At 38.8% G+C, this 26196-nt stretch overlaps 3 protein-coding genes across 10 annotated transcripts in view; 1 reads left to right on the forward strand and 2 right to left on the reverse strand.

Moving 5' to 3' along the window:
* LOC134620290 (AP-1 complex subunit sigma-2) overlaps window positions 1-14332 on the reverse strand; it is a 32634-nt gene extending 18302 nt beyond the window's left edge. For 4 of the 6 annotated variants that reach the window (XR_010092100.1, XM_063466371.1, XM_063466373.1 and 1 more), the window contains exons 1-4: window positions 14242-14332; window positions 11597-11775; window positions 5535-5643; window positions 5296-5433 (exon numbers count right to left, since the gene is read on the reverse strand). Coding sequence is in view for 5 of the 6 variants with exons in the window: in XM_063466371.1 (XP_063322441.1) it covers window positions 5296-5433; window positions 5535-5643; window positions 11597-11775 (426 nt within the window). In the remaining variant the exon portion in view is untranslated. Of the gene's footprint in view, window positions 1-2914; window positions 2946-5295; window positions 5434-5534; window positions 5644-11596; window positions 11776-14241 lie in introns of all 6 variants that reach the window. The other 2 variants (XM_063466372.1, XM_063466370.1) reach the window with 1 other exon arrangement.
* Window positions 14333-16425: 2093 nt separating this feature from the next.
* LOC134619976 (retinoschisin-like) lies at window positions 16426-20602 on the forward strand. Its single transcript, XM_063465807.1, has 6 exons — window positions 16426-16525; window positions 16842-16867; window positions 16963-17158; window positions 18912-19053; window positions 19139-19334; window positions 20126-20602. Exons 1-6 carry the CDS (start codon window positions 16471-16473, stop codon window positions 20276-20278), a joined length of 768 nt encoding a protein of 255 aa, XP_063321877.1. The 5' UTR covers window positions 16426-16470; the 3' UTR covers window positions 20279-20602.
* LOC134619975 (cyclin-dependent kinase-like 5) overlaps window positions 20593-26196 on the reverse strand; it is a 55242-nt gene continuing 49638 nt past the window's right edge. For 2 of the 3 annotated variants that reach the window (XM_063465806.1, XM_065469685.1), the window contains exons 17-18: window positions 24304-24465; window positions 20593-23760 (exon numbers count right to left, since the gene is read on the reverse strand). In XM_063465806.1, the coding sequence (XP_063321876.1) occupies window positions 23401-23760; window positions 24304-24465 (522 nt within the window). In that variant the 3' untranslated portion in view covers window positions 20593-23400. Of the gene's footprint in view, window positions 23761-24303; window positions 24466-25918; window positions 26042-26196 lie in introns of all 3 variants that reach the window. The other variant, XM_063465803.1, reaches the window with a different exon arrangement.

Genomic DNA, 26196 nt, shown 5'->3' on the forward strand with positions numbered 1-26196 from the left:
TATTTCCTGAATGTCTTCACAGACATTTCTATTTCTATCAAATATAAAGGATAGAACCATTTTTTTTAGTCAATTCACTTCAATTAAGCTGTAAAATAAATAAACAATTTTAATCGCTAATAGGAGCATTTATAAAATCTTTTTATTTATGCTTTACAAAAAGTAAGTGTTCCTCAGAAGTTCTCCACGGTTCACATCACTTTTATCCACGTAGATGTTAATGGGCTGTCAGCCGTGGCCTGATTTCCTTTCCTAGAACTCATTAGCGGTGGCCTTTTGGCGCACTAACAGACTAAATGTTCGACAAACAAATCCAGGAAACCAATCAGTCTGCTGTCTAACTGACTGATTAGACTTACATTGTACCAGACATTCTCCAATGAAAGCCACTAGGTCGAAACATTGAAGTGTTTCCTGACTTGGCCAGAACAAATTGGTAAAACTGAGAACAGTCCGCTCTTTTCTGAAGCTCTCCGTGGGTGTTACCTTTTTACCTTTATATATTCAATAAACATTGGGAGCACACACATTAAAAACTGTTTTTACAGGCTCGTTTTAAGAAAACCACTTTCATAACATAGATGTGCTGTAACATGTGTTGTTAATGTGAAGACTACAGGTTAAATATATCTAACCTAAACTGAGTGTTTAAACTTTTCTTTTTGGCAGACGACATTAAATAACTGAAGTGAAATCGTATTTTTTGCTGAAGCTGAAATCCCAGGATGCTCTCATCCCAGGGCATGATATAGTCACAAAGGGTCCTCTGGAGATGAAACCACAATGCGCCTGGCATGCTAATACTGGCTGAGGAGATCCAGCTTCAGAGACCTACTTAGTCTATAATAGAAGGTTGCAGGTGTGGTAATGGCATGAGCCGAAGGTCTGTCACCTTGGAGACTGTGCTTCACGTCGTTTTGTTCAGGATGTCCTTTTCTTTTTCACATGCTGATTTTTTTAATGTTTACTAAAAACTACTTGGTTAAATAAAGCACTATAAATTATTAATTTAGCTTTAGCTACTTAAACTTGGTTAGCATTCTGTCACACTAGAGTAAAGTAGGATGGCAACCTCGCAACTAGTTAAAAAAAAAAGAAAAAAATGATACCTCCATGGTTGCATCTTTGGAAATCAATTCCCACTAGTTGCAGTGACCTAGAGGCTGAGCAGGCAACACGTTCAGCCTCTGGGCGATCACTTTCAATCTTAAGCCAAATGCATAGGTCACCTGGTGCTCTAAACAATCATGGTCCAACTCAGACTGACTGCAACCACTCGCAGACAGATTGGTGAAGGACTGCAAATAACTGCTGTCTGTATTATTAACGGAAACAGATAGCCAACATGTTCAAATCATACTGAGACAATCAGCACTGATGAGTGCAACTCGTCTTTGCAATTTAAAACTAATCAAGGCTTGATCAGTTTCAGGATAGGATTCTGGATGTCAGGCACAGGAAGTCATAATAGCAGCCCATTTTTCATTGTGATGTTCTGAATTGGTTTGATAGTTTGGAAGTGCTTTTTGTTTTTATTCTGATCAATGCATTTGCGTTAAAAAACGATAGCTATAATTTCAGGACCATGGACAGATGTACACATTTGACAGTTGTCTCAATGGTCAATGTGTTGGCTATTTTACCATTTAATACAGAAAATGCTATTGTTGTCATATGCTGAAATAAATTCAACAGAAGCTGTAGTCTTTATAGATAGCTCTATTAAAAAGAGAAAAAACTGAATGCTTAAAATAATAATCAAAGTGCCTTCTTGAAAAACATAACTTTTAAAATAGATTTACTGTACTGAAACTGCAAGAAATAAAACAAATGTGAATATAATATGCATAAGTCATGATATTATGAACAAACATGGCCTATTTTTGATGCTTTCTGGTTTCTCCCTGGCTTCTAGGACACTTTCTTCTTGCGCCCTGCAGTTCTTGTTGTCCAGGGTGAGTGGAGCTGCTTCTTGTTATTATTCCAAGGATGTGCAACAGCATTTCACTTATGGAATTTTAAGCCTCTAGTAAAGTATCCACTGACTTTGCCATACCAGATACCGCTGTTATCATGCTCTTGTGTCTGGGTCACAAGTGCTTTTGTGTCTCTTTGCATGTCCCGTACACTTGCTGATATAAGCTGAAGTCAGAGCTCTTGGCACATTGGGTGTGTCATATTGAAATGAACTGTGTTTTTGTTGTGGTTAGAAAACAATGCAATGTTTGTAAATCACCCATAAAACTAACCACACCTATCAACGCTATTATATTCTGTTTAGTAAAATCGCCCTTTTTACGTCAGACACTGACGTACATGAGCCACGTCTGTGGCAAACAACATTAATTGTGCCCGGGATTGAGAGTGGGGTGAAAAGCCAGCTGTGGAGCTGTGATCAGTGTGTACTGGTATCCTGCTGACAGCGCTTATGGTCAAAGCGCTGGTTTTGATGCTATAATTACGCTCCCACTATATGAAATGCTAATCTAGAACAGAAGCGTCCCGTTTGTCTCAGCAGTGAATACAATGAGAGTTTGTTTGAAGACTACAACCTGAGCACTGCCCACATCCAACCTTGAACCAGGCCTGTGCAGAAACTTTAATAAGTAACTTAGAAATGTAGGCTCTTCATTAAAAACTACTGAATGCTATTTAATTTTTAAGCAATTTTGTGTAACTATTCGTCACATAAGGTTGGTTAGGTTTACAGTGACATCAGAGATATTGGAGTTGATATAGGGTCAGTATGAGGCAGAAAACATATCAGCAACTTCAAAATTCAAAGTGTGCTGATGACACTTGAGACTTTGCTGTTGCTGGTATCTTTTTTTTCTGCTGGATTTAACATTGTGTTGGTGAATCTAAAGCTACTGATCTAACACTACAGAATAGGGATTTTTTAACAAAGTGTTACCTGCAAACAGGCGCATCTGAAAGTCTATATTCTGCAAATCACAACAGTAAAGAATAAACAAGCAAAGGGAGAAATGTGTCAGCAGAAATCAGGATTAAGATCAAGCAAACTAAGGGCAAGACACACAAAATATTTTCAAAAATATGGCTGCATGAATCATCTGAGGGCTGTATTCATGCAGCACTGAAAATTAAAACGTGTAAAAAGAGAATAAACATATAGCACCAGCAATGCCGTGCCTTCCCTCTACTTTAGAGAAGTGATGCAACATAGAAAGACACAAGAATTCAACATTTAACCTTCTGTAAAAATAATAAAGGGTAAAGAAACTCTAGTTGAAGTTGAGGGTAACAAGGTCCACGTTTCTTTGCGTGACTCTAAAACAGTGAGACTTATCTGAGTATTAGTTCTTGTGAATGCTTTAAAAACACTATAAATAACTCAAGTCGAGCATTATGAAAAGAGCTGAACAACTTCCTGGGTTGACTGGAGAGTGTAAAGTAAAAGCAGCTGTCACTTTGAGGTAAACTCTAAGAAACATTTTTTACTTCTACTTCAATTATATGAAATTTAACTATTACAATAAAAGCTATAATCCTCACATTAATTTAATTAATGTGGACCAATGGTGCTGATTTCAAGCTCCATATTGTTTTCTGACTCTAGTAGAGTAGCTTTGCATGACCTGTAATTCAAAATAATCCTTATTTGTCTGATACTGCTCCTTGGTGAAGCCCTTCACTTCTTCTTTTCTATCTTTTTATTTCATTCTGATTGGTCTGATGAAACTACAATCATCCACTATTATGACAGCATACCTATGAAAGAAAATAAGGCAGTCAAAATATCAGCTTTACTATTTAAGGCTGCAGCTGTTACCGATGCAAAACCAGTATTTCTTAATGTTTGCTTGGCATTAGAAGCTGAGAATGGATTCTATTATGGAGCTTTTACAGGAAATCACTGACTGAATCTTATTAGAGGATCACTTGATGACACTGCAGTGAGAAATGGAACAAGAAGAAAAAACCACAGAAAAAGTGACTTTGTGGCTGGTTTAGGCTGCAGGTCTCAGTAACTTTGTGTTGTCAGACGGGAAGAGTCATTATTTACAAAATTGAAAGTCTGACATTCTCAGCTACAAAACTTTTGATTGTAGCTGTCTTTTTCACTGGAGTATATCTGAACAACAATCTCAGGGTCTTGGAAAGACTTTTTAAAAATATGTGCAATTTCAAAGAGACAATTCATGCCTCTCCCTTCGAACTATAAACACATTTTATATTCACCATAGACATAAAAATTTTCAGAGAGATAATAACCTGGTGATAAAACCTGTTCACACATATAAAACGATTCGCTCATGGAGCAGCTTTGTAGCTGACAGCTGTTCAACAAAGCAGCTGTTCCACGTTCCAAATAGGTTGATAACCGTCTAATGTATTTACTAGCTTATATGTCACTGCTTCCACTGGCAGTCACTTCAATCACTTTGACTCTTTAATCACCCATTTCACCTGTCTACAAATCACTACATTTCATCAAACTCCCATGGTCTCTGGCTGCCAGATTGCTGCTTGTCCTCCCTACATCACTTTCAGCATTTCCACCAGTGGGTCACCTGCCCCGTGCTGGCCTACGCACTGTGGCTTTTTTAAGAAAGAAGAAGAAGCTACATGTTTCTTTATTAACCTAATGTTTCTTTTAGCTATTAACACATATAAAGACCTATGTAGAAGTCTACAAATAGAACAGGCAAATGTTAAGATTAAATACTGAACATCTGCCTTCATGCAGTTGGCTAGACTTGCCACACATGACTGTGATTTGGTGTCTCTTTCCTCATCAATTAATTTTGTGTGCACAGATGCAACACAGGAAAACACAGCCCCACTGTGCCATCTCACAATTAGTGCTATAGTGGATTGGCATTAATTGACCAACATTAAACTGACCCCACAGCATGCTTTTCCATCCGCATATTTTCACACTGATTTCATTAGCGAATTAAAAAAACGATATTCAGCTATCTTTTTGAGAAGTAGTGATAAAATGCAATAAAACAATAAAAGAAACAATCACAGACCGGTTTACCATACATGGATTAAACCCACCCTCGACTAAAAGAAAAATAACTACTACAAAATGTTTTTTATCTAAAGACTGGCTTTAATGCATGACTTGCAAACTGAGCCAAAAAGTATTAAACCTTACTTGCTGCCACCACCAATAACTGGGGATGTCTCCAGATTTCCAGAAATCCTCAATATAATATAATATATACATAGGAAATAGTGGTGTACTAGTGTAAAATATCTTTACCAGAAATGTGGTATTTGAAACTGTTATTGTTCCCATGGTGGTTTTATCACATATCTTACCTCTTGTAGCAGGTCAGCCTGCTCGATGGCCTTCAGCACATTCTTTTTAGACGTCTCTTGAGCTTCTCCGCCCAGCAGGAATTCGTCCAGGATGAAGTAGGCCTTCTCAAAGTTAAAAATAATGTCCAGTTCACAAACCTGGTGAACAACATGCAATAACTTTAAACATTAATGAACAGCTCAGCACGTGGGAATTATAACTAAGAATAATATTAGGAAGTCAGACATCACAAACGCACACTGCCAAAGTATTTATCCAACAGCTCCACATATCTGTGGATGATCTCCAGCGTGATGAGCTCGTTGTCCTGGTCCTCAATGGCACAGCAGAAATACAGGCTGGCATATCTGCAACACAGCGAGAAGCAAATTCAATTCAACTGAAAAGGTTCGTTCCCTGCTTTCTCAGAAAAATAATTCAGAGAAAGTTTCATATGGAAACTGTTGTTTTAATTACAACTGTCAAGTAGAAAAAGTCATCCCCATCAGCACAGTGGAGGCTGTTATTTTCATTCTAGGTATACATGTGCAATCATGTGAAATACTCAATCTTAAAGGCTAAAATAGGAAAAACTACATAGTCGAAACAATATACAGGGTAATACAACATGCATTGCATTTGCTGTGTGATTTATGGAGTCTATATTTCCTGCCAGAGTGCATGAAGGAGGCTGCTGTGTCCTTTAAATGTCTCAAGGTCTTCGATATAATCAAGACAGGGCAAATATCTCCACAGCTGATGTCCCCAAAACTGCATGCCGTACACCCAAAAAAGATAACCATCACTACAGCTCAGAGAAAAAATAACATGAATTAGATTTTGAGGTGAACTATCCCTTTAAATAACAATCTTTCGTTGTGAAAACTACATCATCAAATAGCCAAAGCCAAGGAGCTGACTTCAGGCATTTGTAAAGCTGCGACAGGCTCTCACAGTGATGTACTGTCTCCCATCTCACTGAAATGGTGCTGAGAGGGCATTTCTCCATTATTATTAAGGCCTGCTGTTTACTGTGCACAGGGTATTCATTTAAAAGCCAGAAGCCGGATGCAGAAGGCTGAAACAGTTAAGACCCATTCTGCCATAGTTCTTTATCCCTGATAATCCCTAAGGCACTAAGCATGTGATGATTGGCTAATAAAGGAGCTGGTCAGTTGATCCTCTGAAACCAGAGGAGCAGCAGGACACAATGGACAGGGCTCCAGATTTTTAAAAAGACAAGTGTACAATACTCGCAGAGGTCACAGAGAACAGCAAGGCTGCTTATTAGCCAGGCTGTTTTCTGGTGGTGAATTCTTGATTGTTTCGAGCTGTTGTCTATCTTTGTCTACAGTTTGTGAAAATTAATGCAAGGTGTAGCCAAGCAGGAAGCACAAAGGGCTCGGTTCAGTCATTACAAAAGAGCAGTGAGACAGCATTTTTACTGGAGCTGACTCACTCCAGAAACAAGTCAACGCTTTAAAAGATAATGCACACTCTGTGTAGAGAAGGCTCCCAAAGTAAAGAACATCTTTATGTTGCATTGGCAGCCTGATGGCACAGGTCCCCCTGTTTTATAAGTGGATTAGTCTTCAATAACACATCTTTATAGAATGTTGCTTAACACTTAAGTAAGGGTTATATTAACATTTCACATGTGGCAGACATGTGAAATTCAAAGTGTGCCTTACTTGGAGGCACACTTTGAATTTCAATTTAGTCTACTTTGGGAAAAATATCAGCATGAGGAGTTCTGCTGGCAAAGCATCCAATCACAGTTAACATGTAAGGAGAAGCCTTAAAGAAATTTATGGGAGAACTGTGAAACTGTAAAGATGGCAGCAGCCCAACATTCAAAGAGCCAATCAACATCTGAGCCTGGAAACATATTATCCAATCACGGTGCACTGACACATGCCCTCTATAGAGGTTTATGACAGTTTCAACTGTGCAGCAAGCAGCTTAAATCCTCCCTACTTGTTACTGTAAAGAGGACGTATCATAGAGAGTATAAAATATGGTAACAGCCACTGTGAGGTCACCCCTGAGTTACTGAAGACCAGTTATCGAGCTTTGACTTGAGCCGTTTCACCATCTCCATTTTGGTGTACTGAAACCAGATGTAATGAGCGAGTGGTGGATGTGACTGTAAAATGCTGAATTACATGTGGTTAGCCAATGAGCATATCCCAAATAGTCCTTCTTCTTGATTCTCAGATAGACCAAAAACGTCAAAATAGACTTAATGTTCTTTTCTGCATGAACTGAAACTAGTAAGAATCTAGCTTCTACCCAGAATCTATTTTATACCTTCAGGTATGAGCATAGACGGAATATCATGATCTAGAATTGTTCAGCACCCTGATAGCACGTGCAGAGAAGCTGTTCATGTTGGATTGAGCCATAATGAAGCAGAAAAGTCAAATAACTTCTCACATGTATAATACAAATGTAACTTGAAGCACTTTTATAAACCAAAAGCCTTTTTTTTTTTTATTTGACTGGTGATTCTATAGGTGCAGTGTTTATGTCCAGTTAAACAACTAATGTGAAAATTGTAAATACAGGCTTCAAAATAACTCAAGTGTTAACAAACTGGACTACTAAGTGGCAAGACATGCTTCTCAAAGGTTTTTGGTAAGAATCAGACTTACAAGTAGATTAGCCCAAAATGTGTTTGCACAATTATGTCAGAAAGGTTTTTTCCCCACTGCTGGCTTTGAGCTACGTTTTAGAGCTACAGACACTTTAATTTGGCACAAAATATCACCATGAGTAGTGCCACTGGCAAAGGATCCATCCTTGTTTCTGATCCTGGATCAATTCTGACATATCAGATGGGAAACAGCATGCATGATAAAGCACAGTTTCAGCTCTCAGCTTTAAACTCACTGAGGTTTTGGTCCTGGTTCAGCTCAAAAAAACAAAAATGCATGTGGAAGAATCAGTCATTTGTAAAAACTAATATTAAGCTTCATTATTTGCTTCTAATTTGCTGTTTCTCTGTCACATTTAAACAAAATGTGAAGATCAGTTTTAAACCGATGCTTGCAAGCATCTAAATTAATGGAAGCTGTGATAAATTATACAGAGAAATTTTCAGTGTTACAAGTTACACGTCTACACACTGACAGGCTGGATGTTAATACATTAGTGGCTGCACCTTATTAAAGCTTTTTTCTACAGCTGTATGACCTGTGTCAACATACAGATCCATGTTGTTGCTCAAAATTAGACAATTTCTTTCTGCAAAGAAACTTTTAGCCAGAGCTAAACAATCCAGAAATCTGTCTCATTGTGACAAAGTGGAGGAGCAGTTGTAAAGCTCTCCATTTGCCCAATATGTTTACTTTATTTTGCACATTATACACATTATTTTGTTTCTATGTATTTGCTTCCATTTGCTATTTGTTAAGTAACATTGCTTCATTTACTATCCCGGGTTTGTTTGTGTAAGCGTTCTGTTGCCGGCAAATCAAACATTCTGCAAATTAAGACAAATACTTAGTTATGTTTCTTTATATTTTATTATGTTACAGATTAAGTCATTTGTTCATACTTACTTCGTTTGTCTTTTCAGTTTTCATGAGGGTCAGGTGTGGGGAAACACCCGCCTGGCATTTCCTCATTTTAAAATTCTGATGATGTCACACATGACATCAGCGGGTCAAACTAAGTGGAGGGATTTCTTTTTCCATAGAGATGCTTCCTTTTGTTTGTGTTAAGGTTTAAAGGAATTTGTTGAATGTTTTTCCTTTTGTTAATATTGCCATTTAGTTGTGTAAATGTGCATATTAGAAGTGTGTAGAGGTTTTGTGTTTTTAATCATCTGTGTAGAGTTTTACATCCCTCAGTTGAGTGAGTGGTACTGGCTGGGCAATTGGAGGGAAATTGATGGCCCTATTTAAAGCCAGTCTCTACCAGATGTAAGAGAGAGGAGAGGTGAGCTGTGTTACCAGAGCCATGTTATGTTGAGTTTTGTTAATTGAATTGATTTGGGGGAAAGTTTTGTTAAGTTCTATTATATTAAGTTCACTGTAAATAAATTGCTCACCTTGAAATCTGGAATGCCTGCCTAGTCTGCTTCCCTACCACCTTCCTTGACGTTCGTGTCTGACTACCTCACACTCATGCGTAAAAGAAAAGAAGACCAATTCTATTTACATTATACGTGCTCCGTTTCAGCAGTATACTTAGAAGGTATAGCATACATTCTCATTGCTATGCAGATGATACCCAGCTTTATCTATCCCTGAAGCCAGATATCACACACAGCAATTAGTTAAAATGTAGGAATGTCTTAAAGATATTTACGGTATTTCATTTCCTGCTTCTAAATTCAGATAAAAATGAGGTTACTGTACTCAGCTTTAAAAATATTATCTAACCAGATGCTTACTCTGGATAGCATTACCTTGAACTCTAATAACACTGTGAGGGATGTCTGAGTCATTTTTGGCCAGGATATGTCATTCAATGCGCATACTAAACAAAAAGATAGGACCGCTTTCTTGCAATTGCACAATATTGCTAAAATTAGAAACATCCTGTGTCAGAGTGATACTGAAAAACTAGTTCTTGTATTTATTACTTCTAGACTGGACTACTGTTAATTCATTATTATCAGGCTGTCCCAAATAATCCTCGAAAAGGCTTCAGTTGATCCAGAATTCTGTAGTGAGAGCACTGACATATTTCTATGTTTGCCTTCATTTCATTGGCTCCCTGTTAAATAAAGAATCACTTAATCTCTTTCTCATCACATGCAAGGTCTTGAATAACCAAGCCCCATCTTATCTTTAAGACATCATAATAATATATCAACCAAATAGAGCACTTTGCACTTGGACTACTGGCTAAGTTGTCATTCATATGGTATTTAAAAGTAGAATGGGAGGCAGAGCTTCCAGTGTTTCTGTGGAACTAGCTCCTAGTCTGGATTCAGGGGACAAAAATCCTTTCTACTTTTAAGTATTAGGCTTAAAACTTTTCTTTTTGATAAAGCTTATAGGTAGATCATCCCTCAGTTATGCTGCAATAGGCCTAGGCCTCTGGGGGCCTCCCGTGATGCACCGAGTCCTTCTTGTTCATTCACGTCTTTTCAGTCTCTGCATTTAATCATTAGCTGTTATTAATCTCTGGCTCTCCTCCACAGCGTGCCTTTTGTCCTGTCTCCCTCCCTCCCTTTGGGAAAATTACACAACAGTTCACATTATCTACAAACTAAGCAAACATTTTTCCGGTAAGTTTATGATCTTGGTCACTGGTTTTAGACCTTCTTCGAACCAACTTGATATTCACATTATAAATTATGGTCCCATTTAGAGTAAAATAGATGATGAAGCTGAACGTGCTTTAGGCTGAGGGTAGAGTTACCAAAATACTAAACTCAAGGCTTCAAATCAGGCTTCAAATCAGTTTCTACAAACTAACAGGCAATGTCACAGTGGCTATAACCATGAGATTTACTGCTATGCTTGGGATTATTGTCCTGTTGCACAATCCAATTTAAGACAAGCTTTAACTGTCACACAGACGTCCTCACATTTGTCTCTAGAAGAGATACAGAGGAGCTCATAGTCAACTCAATAACTGCAAGGTACCAAGATCCTGTGGCTCCAAACCAAGGCCATCAAACACCATGCATTTATACAGTCAATTCAATTTTGAGTGAAATTTTAGATTTTTTTCTTAAGTTGTTACTTAGCACCGATTGGTAATCCACCAGTATCATTTAAAGAAATGGCTTGCTAACAAGGCCTAATAACACACTGATAACTTAGTACTCCACCCTGTTGTTCACATGTGGCCACTTCTGATTCCAAAAACCCAACACAGTGATGGTCAAAATCCTAGCAGCGGTCCTTCAAAATGTCCTAAACCAATGGGTAATATCACATTTGCTACATCTATCTTTTACATATGTAAAAAAATACTAAGAACTATTAACACTTAGTGAGAATTTAACTGAGGACATAAACATCTGTGTGGTGGGGCAATGGTTGCAGACTGATCGGCAGTTCTGGCGCTCTGTTAGTCCATCCCAGTGGGGTCACTCCAGTTCACAAGCAGTCTGCCTCCTTGTCCGTTGGCACAGCAACAGGATATAATGAGACTAAATTAATGCTCTTTCTTGTTGTAGTCTGAGTGCTGTCATGATGATGCCTTCATCTCTTTGGTAACACTCTCCTGATTCCCCAGCAGAGCCATGTCTATGAATGACGGGTCTATGAATTGCCCAGGGACGTGTGAAAATATTCTATTCTGAGGGCGTTCAACCAGAACACATTTTGTTCAGAAACAAGTCCAGTTCCTACCCACCTCTTGTACACAATTTTAAGGTCTCTCCACTCCAGAAAGCTGCACATTTTAGGCTTCCGTGCCAGGACTGTCTGCACCAACTCTCTGGTGATCTTCTTTTTCTCTTTATCAGACAAAGGCACGTACCATTTTTGGAGCCTAAGCTTGCCTTGCCGACTGAAAAGAAGCATGAACTGCATCTGAAATGAAGAGATGACACAAAATCAGAGGGGCTGTGAATAAAGACATGAGAGGAAGGAGTGGGTGGTTAAAGACATCTGAACAAAGAGACACAAAAAAGGCATTCAAAAAAGAAATTCACAGCACTTTTTACGTGATGTAACATGCTGACAAGTTAAATTGAATAAGTTATTAAGGCAGCACAAAATGATACCTAAAAATAATTTAATCAGGTCAATCAAATTTTGGAAAATGAATAATAAAGGACAACCAGTGCAAATTAGACAGTGAGTTGCTGTTTTTGGATGATCTGCTGCCATGTGTAAAAGATAAAAAGCCTGCTATAGATTATAACTTGACTGATACATGATTTTTTTTAGACCAATACAGATACCGATATTTGATTATTTAAAACTCTCATACATAAGCTAATATTTTTTTTCCTTTCTGACATACAAAACCTAGACAGTTGTAACATATATCAACTATTTCCCTAACATCTGTTACATGTATTTGTTTAATAATCCTTACTAAGACAGTATGACAGCATTGTTTAAAAAATAATCTTGTTTTAAGTATCCCAAAGCTTGTGGATTACATCGTTATTCACAATAACACAGCTGAAGGTTGTTTCTGTGATCTCTTCTCTACTTTTTAAATTTTCTTTTATAATCTATTATACATGCCAATACCAATATATCGGAAAATAGCTAACACCAGCCAACAATACCAGCCCTGCTGATATATCTGTTGGGCTCTATTATGAATCAATCGATTATCAGCCCACCGAATTAGTGAGGTTGATGTTCAAAACTTTTGTCACTATCATTTTCTTGTTTCTTGAAAATTTAAAGAGAACGTGTTGACCAATCTTGTGGGCCAGATGAAAATACTGCACTTGGACAATGAAAACTAATTTATAGTAACAAATAATAAACTCTTATTTTTTTTTATTAACAATATTAAAGTTTAGAGTATTTTTTGTGAAAACACTCAATTTTAAAATTTTGTAATGTAGACATAGTGATTCATTTTTCGCACATTGTTTTGAAGCTGATGGTTAGTTTTGTAATAGACACTTCAGAATCTGGTTGCCTCTGGTAACCTAATAATGTATTTACTACCCTGTCATTTGCCAATGCATTGTATCCTGCAATCTTGTTTTCAGTAGCTTCGATTGTTCATCTTGAAATAAGGAAGGTTTATCTTAGGACCCTACCTACATCACGTCACCAATGTTTTTTTGTTGTTGTTGCTTTTCTTCTCCAAATATTACTGACTTTCTATCGTCTATGGTCATGACATTGCTGCAAGTCCTGTGTAAACAGTGCTTTAAAACCAACACAAAACCACTGTTGTACATTAATAATAATAATAATAATGATAATAATTTGCTTAATTTTTAAATATCTAGTCCAGTAGTTGTGCGCATCCCTTCACCTAAGTTAACAGGGAGCTTCAGACTACCCCAAACAGCTAAAACTGCAATAGAAGGACATTAAAATTGATCAAAGAAGTAAGTGTGGTAATAACAGAGAAACCCAGTTCTCTATCAGAAAAAAGAGGAGTATCTATTGTCAATTCTATTGGTATTCCATCCATCCATCCACTTTCTTTCGCTTATTTAAATCAGGATTTCAGGGAGGGGCTGGAGCCTAACCCAGCTGCCAATTGCTGAAAGGTTGGGCACACCACAGACAGGCTGCCAGTCTACCAGTCTACTGCAAGGATTTCTCTTGGTATTGGTAATACATTTAAATTCATTCAAATTCCCTTAAAAATACATGAAAAATAAGGATGGGAAAATGCACAACACTAAAAAGTTGACAAAGTGGCATGCCAAAAACAAGTGAGTAAATTATGAGTAAATAACAGAACAATAACACATCAACTCCAATTATCGTTGCATGTACACATTATAATGTATAAGTAATTAGAAAAAAAAGCAGCAAAGCTTTGAATAACAGCTTTCCTGTCATAAAATGTGGTCTGCATATTGCTAAAGCACCAGCATTTTATCTGACTGTAAATTTTGATATGATATCAAGCCCCTGGATTACTAAGAATGAGTCTTGGTATCGGTACAAAAAAAGCTATATCGATCGACCTCGACAGACCTCCATCATACCAACACTATTTTCACTTCAGTTTTAAATACAGGGTAAACAGTTGACGGAAAACAGCGCACAGGGCATGTTTTAAATTCACTAAATGCATTCAAACACATGCAACGCCACAGTTATTTTCACGGCCAAATTTTAAAGCCTTTTAAATCCATGTAGCCAAACCAGAAACATGACTGAAATCATCCCGTTTCAGCCGCTATGAACACAGACGAAAGGAAGTACCGTTAACACCGTTATTCAGCGACTGCTACCTTTAGCACGTTCTGTTATCATAGAGCCTGTTAAAAAACCCACAGGTGACCGAGCGCGTTTGTACATTTTAATGGAAAAACAAAATTTCACACATTCAAAACTACTTACCTTGAATAATAACACTGTGTATCCCCCCCTCGGAAGAAATGAGCCACCCAACACCACCCCGAAACACGGCCAGTCTATAACAACCTTTTGATTGGCCACTAGGGCGAACATGATGATTTTTATTGGCTGACACGTTTTTGTAGTCCCCGCCTTTGTCAACGCGCTAATTAGACAACATACAAATGATTGGCTGCTACGGACAGCAATCAAACCACTCCGTCCCGCCCATTCAAACTTCATTACCTCAAACATCCGCTGAATGATTAAACAGAGACGGAACAACCTGAAGTGAGACTGAAAATATATGGAGAACCAAAACTGAAAAAATAAAAATTAAATTACTAAATCTAAAAAATAATTAAATATTTAAATTGATTACACTGAATTTATTACAAAATTAAAATGTATTTTATTATTTAATATAATCTCTCTATATACACTATATTCTTCTTATGTCTAAGTTTACCCTTCCTTGTCATTTTAATAGTTTCTGCTGGCCAAAAACTATTCAAAGACAAAAAGACAAAGCACCACAGTATGTTGCAAAAAATGTCTTTTTGGCTTTTTAAATTTTCCCTACCCTTTTTATTTTCTGCTTTTGCATGTTAATGACGACCCTTTCTGTGGATTTTTTACGGAATTAAGTTTTTGCCTGCTGAAACACATCAGATCATTCACTAAACTCTTCAAACATTTTAATAGCAGTCTTGCTCCATTCCGACATACATTAAGTCTCCCATCTGACTCAGTTTGGTTTGTGTGCTGCAGAGTGGCCATTCAGTCCACAACCTGTCAGGTGATGACACACCTGAGAGAACTTTTTCCACACTTAAAACTGAAATTTTGGGCAATTCAAGCTGCAGTGCTGAACTGAGCCTCGGTACTTACTGTTAGCTTTGTTTTTTATTTGTCAGTTAAAACACACAGAAGTATTCTCATAAGAGTAAGGATACAGTGTATCAGGTTTACCCAATAGCTAACTTTCATGTGCTGTAGAAGAATATGATATATGCAAAACCTAAAAAACATCTAGGGCAACACTTACAAAAACATACTGTAAAATCGGTAAATGACATGAAAATGATGATGAAAAGATGGAAATGGATCTTAATTAAAAGCAGGTGTGTGTGTCACCTGAGGATCTGGTCTTAACGGTGTTATAAACAAAGCTCTCCAAGACATTTTAATGGTAGAGGTGCAGGATTGCAAATTTTTTAAAGGGCAAAATGAACATCTGAATAGAAAATTAAGTTCTCAAAACAGAATACTTTGTGCTTACTTGGTGGGGAAACTGTTGTGGTTTCCTAACTGGAACTCTAGTGTGTCTATTTTACTTGGACAGCCAGCACTGATTGGGGATTTGAACGGATTAAAGTCACTGCAAAGCTTCAATATTCTAGAAATAAGACTTTTGGAACAATCAACTTGCAACATCTGCCACGGTCATCTTTTCGACCCACATTTAAACAACCAGCTTTTATAAGATTTCAGGCACCTTGGGGCAACTTGTCATGTTATAAATTACAATTATCAGCCAGATAACTGACAAAAACATGCAGATGTGAGATTACATCCCATCTCTTCATGCTGGGATAACTCTGAATTGCAATAAGTAACTCTCAAACTTACAAAATTAAAATCTCCGCCTATATTTACAGAAGCCTTTTTAAACAAATTATTAAACTTGTAGGTTGTGAGTTTTATGGATGATGGCAATTGTGGGTAACTGTGATCCATCCCAGTGTAAGTCAAACATATTAAATTAATATTAAAATGTTTGTAACTATTTCTGATTTCTTTGAATTTAAAGTGATTTTTTTTTGTCATAGCCAAACCTGCTGCTTTCAGGCCTATTTGATCATATTTGTTTGTACCCAAACTGAATACTAATTCGCTGGTACTGGTCTCTGTCTAGGCACAGATAAATGAAAAAGTATATTTATGATAAACACAAATGTGTGATGTATAATAGGACCATAAATGACATTAGTGACAAAATTAGCTTTTTCACCTGAGTGTAAAACCTCAAAGAGACCACTGCCATCACGAATGATGGCCACTTTTTATCGATGAGGCGATGACATTCAGTGCAAGAGCACCTGAGGGAGGTGTCTAAGGGCCAATAAGGAGCATTAGGTAAGGCTATCGCAGGCCTGTGGATTACAGTAATCCCATCCACTTGCAGTGGGTATCACACATATCTCATTTCAGCACAGCTGAAGAGGAAAGATGGAGATGCCTGCTTGTCGTGCTGCTGTGCTTTTCCTCCTGCTTCTCTCTCAGGGTAAGTCACTGTGCAGCTGATCCTGCCTTAAAATAATCACAACAGTTATTATGCCTATATGATAATGCTAATGGTCCCACAAGTTATTAAAACAGCAGTGAGTAGTACTACACAAAAATGCTGCTGCTGCAAGTGAAATTATAAAGAGGGTAAAAAGCTTTTCCTTGGTGTTTCCTTCATGCAATCCTCAGACGCAATCCAATAATTCATAAGATTATTTGACATCATGTTTCTTTTAGGTCATTTTCTTTTTTCTTACACATTTTATTCTATCATCTGCTCTTACATTTCATGCTTTTGTCGATGGGGTGTATAGCCCTTGTCACTGTTCACTCAGAGGAGGTAAGAAAGAGTTTCAAAAAGGTCTAAAATGTGGTTTAAAAGTCTTAAACTCTGAGAGCAAACTCTGGATTCATTCCACCCTGTGTGATCTTCAGGAGGAGGAGGAGGTCATCCAGGAGCAGGACCTGCAGGAGGAGGACCAGCAGGTGCTTGAAACCTGGAACACAAAAGCGAAAGCCTGCACCTGTGACTGCGAATCTGCACGCATCCCTGCTGTCATCCCACCTGTTCCCCCGACCTCGCTGCCACCGCCGCCACCATCTCAAAGTCACCTGCTGAACTGCATGCCAGGTGAGGACTCCACCTGTGTAGTCCTCTGTTTCACTTATACTCATGCTGGATGCCCTTTTTTAGGTTTTAAAAAGTGATTAATGGGATCCCCTTTATACGAAGGACACTAACTTGCAGGAGAAAGTCACGCACGTGAAGATTAATGGTGGGCAGAGTTGTGTCCTGTGGATCTTTATTTAACATCCGTGATGGATCAAACAGCTGATGGTGGCTGGCTGTGTCCTCATGTGCTTTCACGCTACAGCGGTGCACAATCACCTCTCTGATCTTGCAGTTTTTCAGCCTGTAAGATGAAAGAGGCTTGCACTGAAGGTTAAGAAATGAACAGCTGTGAGGAAGAAGCTTGCACAGGCAAATGCTTTTCAGATAATCTCATTACCTGTGCTGGAATGTGACGAACAGATTAGGGAGCCCAAATAGGCCATGACCTTCACCTATGATACTAGCAAAGGAAGCACACATCAGAAAATGCCCCAATCATCTTCTTCTACCTCATCATGCAAGAGTTCTGATTAGCAAAGTTGGACTATTACACGAGGAAAAGCTGGAAGAGGATACTTTGCTGCGTTCTTAATGTCTTTAAAATGGAATAAACATTTCATTTCAGGCAGCTCTTCTATCACTTCTATCATCCGCTTTTCTGGCAGCTTCAAACCAATCCAGTCAGGGGTGAGAGGGAGTAATTTTCATCTGAAGTACTGATATGTTTTTTATTACCTGAAGTCAATTTATCATCATGGAAAAAAGAAAGTAAACCCTGTTTCACTTCTTTGGTTTTACCAACCGGGAAGATCATCTGGTCCTTACTTGGTCTTAAACATTGGGTAAATAATACATCAAATGAATGACGACACATGACATATTCCATCGTGTCATTATTTATTGTGAAATTGCAGAAGCATTATGCAGCAATGACTTGAAATAATTGTTTTCCATATGACTTTATCATTCTGTCATATCACTGTGGAGAGATTTTGTCGCACGCTTCTTCACAGCATTCCTTGATTTCATTGAGGTTAAGGTGTAAAGCATTAAAGAGAGGCTGAGGTCTGGACTTTGACTCGGCCTTTGCAGCACCTTGATTCCTTGATAGAGATGCTGCTGGGCTTTAATCATTGCCCTGCCTCGTGACCCAGTCTTGCGCAAGTTTTAACTGTGGGGCACGTGGCCTCACATCTGCCCCTAGAATACTTTGATATACAGAAGAGCTCACGGTCGACTCAATGACTGCAAGGTATCCTGGTCCTGTGGCTGCAAAACAAGTCCATTTCATCACCTCTCCACAACAGTGCTGACAGCTGGTGTGAGATCTTTGTGCTGATTTGGTTTTCTGCAAATATACAGTCTTGTTGTTTTTTGACAATGTTAATCCAAAATTTTAATATTTCATATTTCTAACATTTTATACTTTTTATATTTTTTTGTTATTTGATGAGCTTAGCATAACAGTAATTTTGCATCATAGCATCATGACCACCCCATACAGAACATAACATAATGTAGTGTCAAGACTGCAGTCAACACTTTACTTGACAAGTTGCTACCATGTGAACGTGTAATGTTTGTGCTCAGTTAAATCTACTCTGTGCTCTGCTTCAAAACATCAAATGGCATTAAGTCATTTTTAACACAAAAATGAACCAATCGCTGCATCCCAGCCCATTGGAAGTGTTTAGAAAGTTTACTAAGTGTTTATTTTCAGGAATTCATACAATTTAATGCCACAGTAACCTGGAAATGTTTCCTTTCACAGAATGTCCGTACCACAGACCACTGGGATTTGAATCTGGATCTGTCACCTCAGACCAAATCAGCTGCTCCAGTCAGGACCAGTACACCGGCTGGTACTCCTCCTGGATCCCGAACAAGGCTCGCCTTAACAACCAGGGCTTTGGGTGAGTCAAGGCCACTCAATCTCCAGTTCGTGTCACACAGCGCACCCCAGATAAACAAATAACTGGGAATGTGAATCTTTGTTAGGTGCGCATGGCTGTCCAAATTCAACGACCAGTACCAGTGGATCCAGATCGACCTGAAGGAGGTGAGCGTGGTGTCTGGTGTCCTCACCCAGGGCCGCTGCGATGCTGATGAGTGGATCACTAAATACAGCATCCAGTACCGCACTTTAGAAACTCTTAACTGGATCTACTACAAAGACCAGACTGGAAATAACAGGGTAGGTACACTAAACAGGAGTCACATATGAAAGTGTCATAATAACTGAGTCCTGTGGGCTTTTTTACCATTTAAATTACCCCCAAAATTTCCACTTTCATTTACTTCAGCATTATTTCTTTGTAATTTGGAAAAACTGAGATCTATTATTGAAACTGCAATAATCTCAGGGTTTATATGTGCAGTTAAACGTCTTTACATTGACAGAGAAGGGCATTTCATCGGTCCACCTCACTTATGATCGAAGTGAGCAGCATAAAGCTCACAATATAAAATGAGTTTGAAATCTCTGGCCTACACCAATCAGAACACACTAAAGTGTTTAAATATATCCAGCTAAGAGGCTGTTATATTGTAATTTAATGTGGACCTTTTCTGCTATATATATGGTACTACTGAGTTCACACATAGCTGCTGCCGAGTTTATTTGGCTTGGCTTTGTAAGCTGTCAGAAATATAGAATACTAATATGGTCACATCATGCACACAGCTGTGCAAATCAAAGCTTCTGGTTAATGATGAGCAGCTAATCAGAGTAAAGTTGAGTCAAAGGGAGCTAAAATTGCTTGATTCATATAGTAGATGAACTGAGTGTTTGCACCGTTAATATAAATAAGGATTACAGTACTTTGCACTGTGAAATCATGCAAAGCTATTCAACGAATAAAACTATGGAGGTGGAAGTAATCATAGAAGGTCCTCTTCATGAGCCTTTTCTGATTATTGTGTGTGTAAATGATACAAAATAAGCACCCTGCATGTTTAAATGCTGTGTACTTTCTTCTTGTTTAGGTCTTCTATGGAAACTCCGATCGCTCTTCCACGGTACAAAACCTGCTGCGCCCGCCTATTGTGGCTCGTTATATACGCCTGCTGCCGCTGGGCTGGCACACCCGCATTGCCATGAGGATGGAGCTGCTGATGTGCATGAACAAATGCACCTGAAGTGTTTCTTACCTCACCGACCATCATTCCCCTGCCAACCCTGCCACTTGCCAAAAGGGGAATATTTGTCTAACACTGTAAGATCCTTTGATACAAGTCTAGTCTGTCCCCATTTGGTAAGGCTCACAGTTCTCTGGGCAGGTGGACATCTCTGGTGTCCTCTGATGGATTATTTGTCTGTATTAAAGTTTCCAAAAGCGCATTGTGCTGTTACGTAAACACCAAACTGTTCCAGCTCAAATTGAAATTTGTCACCTTCAATAAAGCAGTTATTAACTGCGCCAGGAAATAAAAAAGCTTCTACACGTTCAGAGTCAAATCAAACCGGCTTGTTTTATTTGAGATTTACTGTTACATATGTAAACATGAATAATCTAAAATTGTTAAGCATTCATCTGTGAGTTTATGCTGTCATGTAAATGCTCTGTTGGAAAAAAAAAGCAGATAAACACTGACTATGCTACTAATTTGTGTCTGTAATAAAAGCACAAACTTAATACTTGATTTCATTTAAACAGTTGATAAACATCCTCTGTTATAAATATTACCAAACAAGTAGTCACACATCAGTATTAATATAATACACGGTGCTCCTTCAGCAAAACAATAATCCAAAGAGAGAAACGTATTGTGTCAAGTACAGAGTGTGCACAGTCCTTACAGATGCACCACACACAATACGACACGGTCATGTCTGGGCTCAGCGTGTTACAGCAGGAGCCGGCGGGGGCCCCCCCTCCCTCGTCTTTCAATATTCACACACTGCACACATGAACATGAAAGTGAGGAAGAATTTACAGAGCAATATTGCTGAGCCACGTAGTCTCTTCAAAGTGCAACATTAAAAAGGTTAGGATTTATTTCTGCCAAGCTACTCTCATGGCACTTTATTTCCAACAGAAAAACAACGTTACAGTACAGATTCTGCCCCCCGCTGCCTTTCCATTTTAAGATTTCTCTAAAGCATATCCCAAGTGGTTCAGTGTGTGCAAACAGTTAAAAATACAGCAGTACAGTGATTCCCAACCAGGGCGAGGATGCTGCAGCTGAAAAAAATATTACAGCTGTGGAAAGAAACGGGCGAACGGTTAATGTTAGAGGAAAGCCAACCTCAGTCAGAAAACAGGGAGGCAATGGAGAAATGGCTAAAGAAAGAAAAGGCCAGAGTACATCGATAATCGGCTGGGATAAGCATATTTTAGCTTCAATTAAAAAAGAAAGAGAAGAAGAAAAGAAACTGTTGCAAAAAAATAAAAAATATAACGGCTGATGAAGTTCAACTAACAGCTGGAACGGCTAATAGTGGAATAATGGTTGAAAACAGAGAAATAGATAAATGTGAAAAATAGTTCTTGGACCAATGAACAAAGTAGCTTAAAGTATTTAATAAATGGGAAAATAGCAGCTGGAAAACATTAAACTAGCTGAAAAAGCTGGAGCTTTTAAATGGATGGTTAGGTGGAAGTAATTAAAATAATGGATAAATAGTTGAAATAGCTAAGTGTAAACTCAAAACAAAATTATTATTTACCCTCAATAAACATGAAGTAATAATTTGGAGTAAAATGCAGCTGAAATTAATAAAATCAAAGGTTTAATTACTCATATAATTGATATTTAAGGAAAATGTGCTTGGTAGAAAAACTGAATGTATACAAATCAAGTAAATGGACGTATGAATGGCAGAACCATCTGGTCAGTCAGTCAGTCTGGCTAAAAGGGTTACTAAAAGAGATGCCGTTCCAATACCCTAATATCGACAGTTTAAGTGTATTAAACAAAGAAAACTTGTAATATCCACTTTTAAATATTGTAAAGTGTGGTGGTAAATAGCTAACAGGTGGAGGAGAAACAGTGGTGCTTGGGTTATTTTCACAGGCTGGGAGTCATTGTACCACATACACCCAGAATGGCTTATGTGTTCCTCTAACTGCTGTTACCTTCTAAAAAATAAAGAAATCTACATTTACAGCAGTTAAACTTTAAATGGTTTTTTTTGGGTGCATTTCTACATGTTTTTAACTGGTCAAACAAGCAGAACCACTTGGAAGTTAAAAAAATAAAATAATCAAACAACAGAGTCTTTATTGAATCCTGCAGTTTTCAGAGAAAAGCCACTTCCTTCATTATCAGCTGCAGATGTTTGTTGACGTTTGCTCAAAGCATTGCAGAACATTTGAACACATTATAATTCATCCATAAGGGCACGTTAACGCTCCAGCATCTCCCTTGTATAGATACACATTTTTTTAAACTGTGAGGTTTGCTCTATTTGTGTAATATTGGTTTATATTATGCAAATGGTCATTTACACATACAGTGCATGGAAAAGTCTAAATGTGCCTGATAACCTCAGTCAGAAAACAGGAAATGCAGTGCTTCGATATCTCCCACAGAGGGCGATGTAGGTTAGGCTTTCTGTTAGTTGATGGCACCGTAGTTTCTAAAATGGCTGCACTTAAGACGTAAAACCTAAAATCTTTTCAGAAAAAAGAAAGAAGGAAAAGAGCAATAAAACGTAAGCTTTTAGATTGTCAATTTCAGCTCAGAGAAACTGCACAGGTTATAGCTATATTTCAACACGGCTGCACTGGCTCGCAGTTGCACATTTGAGCGTCTGTAACCACTCTGACAGAGCACATCCATAGGCAAGACAGCTTGGACAGAGAATTACAATCCTGGACGAGATGAACACGAGATACTGACATTACCAATCTCTATTGTAACAACTGATAAAACTGCATTTGCTTCGAATGCCTTAGATTAGTCTTAAATAATACTACGCAGTAAAATGTACTATATTTCTATATTTAATAGAAACAAAAATACTTACACTTAAAATCTACACTTTATCTATCCATTTATATATATATACACTGAATTTGTAATATATTTACTTTATAATACAAATTATAATCAGAATTACATAGGTATTAATATAAAGTCTATCAAACATGGAAGCTTTAAAAAAATCTGGACGTAAAAAGGCTTTTGGCCTGTTTGCAAGCAGTGTTTGAACTGATGGTTTGGTGTGTGTGTTTGTGTGTGTGTGGAGCATATGTTACAGGAGGGAGGTAACAGAGGAGTCTGACACACGCGTGAGAGCAGTGGAGCGCTGGAGATCACAGAGCTGTCTCTTTCAGGTCGTTGAGATTTGGCATACGAGATCTGGACGGGCGTCCGAAGCCGTGCCCGTTCTGGCCTCCTTTGATGCTCATTTGCTCCGGGTAGGGGTTGCCCTCGGGGCGGCCCAGGGCGGACGTGTGCCAGCCGGAATCCAGCTGTCCAGGCAGCGGGTACGCTGACTGTCGGGCCTTGAGCTGGGGCGTGCTGACCCCTGAGTGACCCCGGCTCTCGGTGAAACCGCCTTGAGCAGAGGCTGAGTTAGGCAGCGGCTGGTAGCGCATGTCAGAAGATGCGGTCTGGTTGGAGGATGAGGAGGAAAGGTGCAGGAGCTTGCGCAGCGACTTCAGCGGTTGGCTCTGAAAGACACGACAGAACACAAAATATCAGAGGAAAGAAAAATTGCGCTCACAACAGGTTTAATCCCGTCGATGACAGACTATCAGTCCAGTCAGACAGTCTCTTATGATTACTGCAGTGAAGGGATTAAGGTGTGTCTTTGCTTTTATTAAACACCAACATCTGAGTCACAGCTTATTTGATTACTAAATCATCCTGGACAGACAGGAAAATTGGTAAAATTTAAAAGTCTGCAACTTATTTGGCTCAGTTACAGTTCAGTTGTTGAAACATTTATACAAAATTTCAATCTTTAGGAGAGAAAAAGAGCATTTTTTCTAGAAGAAATCATCACCCTTTGTGTTCGCCATCTGTTTTGTCTCTCCCTGACATCTTGGTTAGCAGGTGACGCTGATTTGCATTGATTAGATCTTCTAGACGAGGATACCTGCTCTTATTTCTCTTTGGCGCTCTCCTCAGGAAGAGCGTATGTAACGAAACGCAGCTCATGAATAAATGTTTAAATCAAGCACTTCACAACAGCGCACGAGGAGAACTCTCACCGAAGAGTGTGAATCGGACAGTTTCTCAGGCGGCCAGTCCTTGTCCCTGTCTCGGTCTTGGTCCCGGTCTCTGCTCTTGTCACGTGACCTGTGGCGGTTGCTCTGGTGACTCGAAGACCTGGAGGACTTTTGGATGACCGTATCCACGCCTTCACCGGAAACCTGTGACACAGAGCACGGAGGTATAATTCACTCATCCAATCAGACACATTTCACACTCATGACTAGGACAGCAGTGCACAATGTTTAGGGCAACATAAAACACTCACATAATCTGCTAAACTGTTTTTATTTATTAAGTTAATTTATATTGTTTCAAACTGGCCTAAGCACTCATTTCTAACAGTTTTTTCTACTTCTGGTTCTGCATGATGTCAGAGAGAGTAGGCAATCTCTGCACCTTCTGTTTTTGAGTAGCAACCAAGCAGAAAGTTACCTGAAAGGAAAAGAGAGCTAAAATTGTGTTTTTTAGACAGCTAATCAACTTAAATAAGGATTATTTTGAACTGTGAGTCATGCAAAAGCCACTCTATTAGAGTCTGAGCTGGAAATGAGCATCTTCAGTAAACAGATTTCTGTGTTTCATGTTACCCTTTACACGCGCTCATTCATCACAGACATAAATGTGAAGTTACATCTGATAACCTGCGTTGTTACTTATTGATCTCCAGTGCAGTGAAGAAGTACAGAAATAAAAAGAAAACGGACAAAAAACATGCATCAGAAGCCAAACCCCAATGTGTTTGCTGATCTGAGGAAGAGAAGAGAACACTCCACTCGTTTCTGATAAATAAAAGATGTTTTCTGAGCGTAATTCAAACGCAGTTCAAATGATCTCCTCTTCATGCAGTAAATGCCGTTTTCCACCGACTCCGAGTCTGACTGCCTGATTCCTCCTCCTGGCCAGATTGCATTTATTTGTGCTCTGTCATCAGCATGTAACCCCCCCTCCCCGAATCTGAGCAAACTGTCACTTATAAATAGAAATGCAAAGGGAAGAAAGAGCCTCAAACACCTGTTTCATGCTGAACCACCACTGCCACAGAGCTGGCAGCTAGTTTAACACGCCAAAATGTGGTCGCTTTTATATTTAGCAAGTATTATCGTAGCTCCACCATCACTTTCTGATCTTTGCTCTGTAATAAAGTCATGGGTTTAGGTGCACATAGAGAAATTGATCAAATGCCTCTGCGTGATGCCGGTAAGCAGTAAAGCTTTGTGAAAACAAGCACACAAACTACTGAAACCGTGTGTGCTCAGCTAAAGCCTGAGCGCTCTCGTCCATCCTCAGCTCATAAGCAGAGACATGCTGTTAGGGCCATGGCTGAAATCACTGGCGAGTGATCAGAAGCACAAAAATGACCCGTCAGATCCATCCTTTTAAACCGATTGCAGTCAAGTGCATGCTTTTCTTCAAAGTGGGAGCTTTTTTTTTTTTTTCCCGTATAGATGGATCCAGCTGGTTTATTGATTCATTCACTCAACTCACCACCAGGAAAACCAGGCTTAAAAATCACACATTAAAACAGTGTTGATCAATGCTGTTAAAGCATGCAATGTTAGATGGGTGACACAGAGGCAGGAGGTGAGTAGGATAGTGTAAAACAGCATGTACCATGGGAGAGGACACTACAGGGAGGACTCTCACAGAGGAACTATGCTTTATGTTATTCTTTGGGCTAAACAGAGGGAAAAGACATTTCTTGATGACAGGAGGCCTTCCATCAGGGACTTCCATCTGTAATTACAGAGGCACATGACTGGTGGTAGAGGTAAACATGATGCACATGACAACAACAACAACAATAAATGGTTTTATATTTCTGTAAAGGTGCCGATGAGGCTCATAGATGGGAAAACACTGCATCCACACGTGGGCGTAAGTCCTCAGAC

This window comes from Pelmatolapia mariae, linkage group LG23 (genome assembly GCF_036321145.2).
Source record: "Pelmatolapia mariae isolate MD_Pm_ZW linkage group LG23, Pm_UMD_F_2, whole genome shotgun sequence".
Classification (NCBI taxonomy): domain Eukaryota; kingdom Metazoa; phylum Chordata; class Actinopteri; order Cichliformes; family Cichlidae; genus Pelmatolapia; species Pelmatolapia mariae.

Bases quoted from the DNA above. Each gene is read 5' to 3' on its own strand.
- LOC134619976 (XM_063465807.1), top strand. From the start codon at position 16,471: ATGGAGATGCCTGCTTGTCGTGCTGCTGTGCTTTTCCTCCTGCTTCTC. The intron at 16,526-16,841 runs GTAAGTCACTGT...TGGGGTGTATAG, and splicing joins CCTCCTGCTTCTCTCTCAGG to CCCTTGTCACTGTTCACTCA. The intron at 19,335-20,125 runs GTAGGTACACTA...CTTCTTGTTTAG, and splicing joins ACCAGACTGGAAATAACAGG to GTCTTCTATGGAAACTCCGA.